General features: G+C 40.1%; 1 protein-coding gene across 1 annotated transcript; it reads right to left on the reverse strand.

The window, feature by feature from the left end:
* Window positions 1-420: 420 nt before the first annotated feature.
* Window positions 421-910, reverse strand: LOC117357776 (cytochrome c). Its single transcript, XM_033938912.1, has one exon. The coding sequence runs from the start codon at window positions 892-894 to the stop codon at window positions 577-579; it is 318 nt and encodes a 105-aa protein (XP_033794803.1). The 5' UTR covers window positions 895-910; the 3' UTR covers window positions 421-576.
* Window positions 911-6,307: the final 5,397 nt, after the last annotated feature.

Genomic DNA, 6,307 nt, shown 5'->3' on the forward strand with positions numbered 1-6,307 from the left:
ACTTCCGGGACCCGCACCTAGGAACTGACATCAAAGGTCGCGCCGACACTGACGTGGGCATGCTGCTCGCACCGGAGAAGATTAAAAAGGGATGGGGGCGTCACAAGGCAGGGGGAGGTGGGCAAGAGGATGGAGGAGGGGCGTCACAGCCCCGGGTGCCGCTCACCCTTTTTACGCCACTGGTAGAGCCTTTTACCAAAGGCCGGTGAGGTATATGCTTCGACACGCATTCAATTTCTATGAGTGTCAGAGCATTTGACTCGACAGCCCGCGATAAAAGGCTCTACCGCTGCTTGATAAAAGGAGTCCTAAATGTCCAAAAATGCATCACAATTGTATGGTAATCATACACTGACGGCACAAACAGCATGCTGCAGCCATGTGCGTTGTTCCTGAAGAATGAATAATAATAATAATAACTTTTTTTTTTTTTTCTGAAAACTTAGTCTTTATTCTGCCAAGACACAAAAACTGGCTGTACATTAATAAGTGAATTCATGAAACAAGAATATTTGTTTTGAAATTCGTCTTCCTTATACAAAGAATGCATCATGACACAGTAAATTAAGAAGTATGTCATGAAGATGTTGCTTTTTTCAAATATGCAATCAGATCTGCTCGTTCCTCTTTCTTTTTAATACCCGCAAAAACCATTTTAGTTCCAGGAATATACTTCTTAGGATTCTCCAAGTACTCCATTAGTGTACGTTCTCCCCAGACAATACCTTTGTTTTTGTTTGCATCTGTGTAAGTGAATCCTGCAGCTTGTCCTGTTTTGCGTCCAAACAGACCCCAAAGGTTTGGGCCTGTCTTGTGTTTTCCACCTTTTTCAACTGTGTGACACTGAGAACATTTCTGCACAAATAATTTCTTTCCTCTTTCAACATCACTCATTTTGTCCGGCTTGGGGATTTACCGGGCTGATTCAGCACAACCTGAAGAGCTGCTGAAAATTCCGGTTTTGACTCCTGCCTGACTTTTGGTTTTGGTTTTAAATGCCAGCAAGCGACTTGAACCCATGCTCCAAGGCTCTAACGGTAACACGGTAACTTTATTTTTTTATACCACCATAATCTTGCGACTTCTAGGCGGTTCACAATGAAGAAAAGCTGTACAATCAGCGAATTACATAATATAAATAGATGAGAACATTGAGCGGTCAGTGAATTACAAGGTGCAAAATGTTTAGAAGAAAAGTATACATAGGTTATTGAAAAGAATTAACTTAATTTTCATATTACATTGAAAATGATCGGGCACCAGCGGAAGCTGGGTACAGTTGTGAGGAGGACGTAATAGCAGACAGAGAATATAGGGTTCCTATTATGAGGAATGAAGGAATTCGGGTGAGGTATGGTAGTTTTGATCGTGGAGGAAAAGTCTGGCTAGGACATGAATTTCTTAAATAAGGTGGATTTTAATTCTTTCCGGAAGACCCTGTAGGTCAATCTAGCGACCCTGTAGGTCAATAACGCATGGCAGACACCTGTCAATACTAATTATGCTTTACAAAAAGACAATCACAAGCAAGAAAGGATGTCCAAAAATATATGGATACTTAAATTACATTCAAATGCCTACCCAGTACTACAGATAATTATTCTTTAGAAAATGGATAAAAGACCTCAGTGTCTAGTAAGGGTGCCAAACAATTGCTATCCATATAGACAAACCACTCTGAAAATGTCAACTTTGAGACAAGCAGACACATCACTGGTCAAAAACTCCAACACTATCAGTGGAAAAAAACTCAAACACTATCATAAGCTGTTATACTTTATCCAAAAAAACATCACACTTATATTAATAAATGTAGAATTCTCAATGATCTTCGTAGTAGTACTGGGATGTAGAAGCAGGACCAAACCCGCACAGTGGAACATGAGCCAACCACACAGTGGCATTCTTTACCGCTGGTAATATACTCCACAGTTTCCAACAGGGTTCCCTGTTTCGCAACAGAGCTTCATCAGGGAATTGAGCATAAGTAAACCCGCTTCACCTCCTATTTTTTTCCACTTATCTTGAAGTTTTTGACCAGTGATGTGTCTGCTTGTCTCAAAGTTGATATTTTGAGAATGGGTAGCAATTGTTTGGCACCCTTACTAGACACTGAGGTCTTTTATCCATTTTCTAAAGAATAATTATCTGTAGTACTGGGTATGCATTTGAATGTAATTTAAGTGTGCAAATGCTAATTATGCACCATTATATTTTGACAACCCTATAGAAACACTACTCCTGAGGACTGCTGAATGAAACAGGGAGCTACCATTGGGTGAAAGTTAAGGCCCCCTTTTATCAAGCTGCATTAGGTTTTTTTTTATCGTGGGTCACTGTGGTAAAAGCTCTGACGCTCATAGGAATTCTATGAGCGCTGGAGCTCTTGCTGCAGCGACCTGCAATAAAAAAAACCTTAATGCAGCTTGATAAGAGGGGTCTAAGTGTTTTTTCCATTTAGACATTGTTTACTGTTGCTACATAATTGTGGTGCATTTTTGGATCTTTAAATTTTATATCAGTCTTTTTGAAAAAAAAAAAGATTCATGTTTACTAATGGGGGGGAGGGGTTAACGACCTATAATAAAAATCATTTCTACAGTAAAAACATGGATGTAAGATCAAGGGCTCCTTTTACTAAGCCGCGTTAGGGCTTTAATTTGCGGAATAGCGCGTGCTACATTGCCACGCACGCTAGACCTTAACGCCAGTATTGAGCTGGCATTAGTTCTAGAAGCGTAGCGCGCAGTGTAGCGCACGGTAATTTCCTGTGTGCAAAAGGAGCCCCAAGTGTCTCATTGTTTGAGGCCCTTTTTCCCCATTTATTGAATATCACATATTTTTACATTATTGCCCCCTTTCAATGCTAAAAAATGTAAAGTAATGCACCTAGGCAAAAAAAATCCCCACAGAACTTACACATTAAATGGTGAAACCTTGTCCAGGACCACAATAGAACGTGATTTAGGAGTGATCATTAGCGATGATATGAAGGCTGCCAATCAGGTGGAGAAGGCTTCGTCCAGGGCAAGACAAATGATGGGCTGCATCTGTAGGGGTTTTGTCATCAGAAAACCTGAAGTCATAATGCCACTGTACAGATCCATGGTGAGACCTCATCTCGAGTATTGTGTTCAATTCTGGAGACCACACTACCGGAAAGATGTGTTGAGAATTGAATCGGTTCAGCGAATGGCTACCAGGATGGTCTTTGGGCTCAGGGATCTCACATATGAAGAAAGACTAAAAAAACTGCTGATGTACTCACTGGAGGAGCGAAGAGAGAGGGGGGACATGATTGAGACCTTTAAGTATATCACGGGGCGTATAGAGATGAAAGATGATATCTTCAGTCTTACAGGGCCCTCAGTAACCAGAGGACACTCGCTGAAAATCAGGGGAGGGAAATTTCAGGGTGATGCTAGAAAGTACTTCTTCACCGAAAGGGTGGTCGATCATTGGAACGAGCTGCCTCAGCAGGTGATTGAGGCCAACAGCGTGTCAGATTTTAAGAGAAAATGGGATATTCACATGGGATCAATAGGGGAGTAAAAGTCAGGAGTGGGTCATTGGCATGGGCAGACTCGATGGGCTATAGCCCTTTTCTGCCGTCAATTTCTATGTTTCTATGTTTATCAAACCATGGTAAATCTTTTTACCATGGGCCGGCGAGAGAAATGCTGCAACACTCATAGAAAGTGAATGAACATCAGAGCATTTATTTCGCAAGCCCATGGTAAAAAGCTCTACCGCAGTTTGATAAAAGGAGCCCTATGATGGCAGTGTTCCCTTTGTTATATTTTATTGTAACATATTGACTTAATCACTAAGGAGCCTTTTTACTAAAGCTTAGCATGTGCTAAATGCTAAGAAGACTATAGGTATGAAATGAACTTCTTAGCATTTTTTTTTTTTTTTTTAATCTTTATTCATTTTCAAACTTACAATAAGTGTGTCAATATGTTAAAACAGATTAACAATAAATATATCACTTAATAATCATCAATAATACAAATGATATGCTCTTATCTCCCACCCTTCCCACCCTTTCCTATTATATAATCAAATACCTTGTACAATATGTAATAATAAAATTACCCTCCCCCCCCTCATAATTAAATAAAAACTACATTCTTCAAGAAATTCCTGAAACAGCCCTAACTTCAAACTTACCGTCCTTCCCCCCTCCCTCTTCCCGCCACACAGAAACTACATAACCTACTCTTTACCTCTCTAGAAAGGACAAATGTTCTTCCATTGTAACCCTCCGTTTTTTATCTCTTTTGTAATCCGCCTTGAACCATAAGGTAATGGCGGAATAGAAATCTCTAATGTAATGTAATGTAATAATTGAACCTGTAAATTTAAGGGAAAAAATGTCATCTAATCAGTACAATATTTTGTTAATGGCTCCCATACATCTTGAAATTTCCTAAATCATCCTCGCTGTATTGCAATAAGTTTTTCCATTTTATAAATATGACACAAGGAATTCCACCAGAAATTATAATATATTCTACTCCAGTTTTTTCCAATTATAGGTAATTTGTTGAATGGCAACCCCAGTCATTATAAGTAATAATTTGTTATTATATGAAGAAATCTGACTTTTTGCTCTCATTGCCATACCAAACAGCACAGTATCATGACAATGCCACTAGATTATCTAATAAACAATTAATTTGGTCCCAAATTGATTTCCAAAAATTAATAATAAATGGACAATAGAATAATAAATGATCCAAAGTTCCTGCTTCAAGATGACAGTGCCAACATCTATTAGACTTAAAGCTATCAAATTTTTGTAACCGAACAGGGGTCCATAATGCTCTATGTAACAGAAAAATCATGTTTGTCTCATAGATACCGACACTGTACATCTTATCCTCCAAGTCCAAATTTGTGTCCATTGAAACCCAGAAATTTGATGCTTAATCTCAATGCTCCAAATGTCTCTCAAACCATTGTTTGGTTTCTTTTTAATAAATCCAGTTAACAATTTATACCACTGGGCAGCCTGGTGACCCAGGAAGTCCGCCTGAAAGCATAAGAACTCCATACTATATTGATTATTAAGATTTTTCCACTCAGGGAACCCCGCCTGAATGGCCTGCTTCAATTGCAACCATCTAAAACTTTCTGATTTATTGAGGCCATATTTATTTTGCAACTGTGAAAACTCAAGCAGTTTACCATTAGAAATAACATCTTCTTAGCATTTAATGCACACTAAATCCATTCATGTGCACTAAGATTTAGTTAAATAGCCCCATTGGTTGTACATGGGCAAAATAATTTCTCTTTGATATCAGAATTTTCAGAAAATGTTGACATTTGGAACAGTTTTTGTGTTTTTTTAGTTCATATTACATATTTGGCTTAACAAAAGGTTTTTAGCATGCTAGACTTACTCTTTGAGTAAGAAGCATCAAAATGAGTGATTAGGACAGTCCTCAGGACACACCTAACCATTCGGGTTTTCAGGATTCCCACATTGAATATGCATGAGATAAATATGCAGATGCTACCACCATTATAGGCAAATTTTTCTCATGCATATTCATTGTGGGTATCCTGAAAACATGATTGGTTAGGTGTGTCTTGAGGACTGGGTGGAGAACCACTGTCCTAGTTCACTCTCCTCACTACCAATCTTCCACAAAACTTAAGGCATTTCAGCACGTAAATGGCCTTCTTCTATAAAACTGCACACAAATTTTCAGAACACCCCTAACCTGACTTTCCCCAACATCTGGTCATGCCCCCTTTGTGAGTCGTGCACTATGGAAATTAGGTGCACAGGGTTATAGATACCTGCACATATCTAAATTAGAGTCAATAAAGTATAATTATTGATTGTTAAGGCCTATTAATTTATACCTGATGCCTTCCTTTTCCACCTCCAGCCTCCCCTGCGTACCTTTTACAATCCCGGTGGTCCAGCAGTGAACTGGAACAGGAGCAGTCTGCCTGCCCCGTGGAGAGCTACTAGTAATTGGCTGCCATGAGTTCTCACAGGCCTCACAAGAACTCGCAGCAGCCAATCACTAGCAGCCCTCCACAGGGCAGGAGCTCAGAAATGCCGCTTCTGCTGTGGTTCACCACTGGATCACCGGGCATTGTAAAAGGTATGCAGGGAGGCGGGGGAGGTGGGAGGGAGGTAAAGGAAGGCACAGTCATCCAGGACAGGGATCCCTCCTGTCCTGGCCCACCGCAGGCCCACTGGGGATTTTAAAGGTACGCAGGGGAGGCAGGAGGGAGGTAAAAGTTTTTCAAGTCGGCCAGGACAGGAGGCAGGAGGGATTCC

Source organism: Geotrypetes seraphini, chromosome 1 (genome assembly GCF_902459505.1).
Source record: "Geotrypetes seraphini chromosome 1, aGeoSer1.1, whole genome shotgun sequence".
NCBI lineage: Eukaryota > Metazoa > Chordata > Amphibia > Gymnophiona > Dermophiidae > Geotrypetes > Geotrypetes seraphini.

What these genes read in the sequence shown, in the direction of transcription:
- LOC117357776 (XM_033938912.1), bottom strand. Translation starts at nt 894, where the DNA reads ATGAGTGATGTTGAAAGAGGAAAGAAATTATTTGTGCAGAAATGTTCT.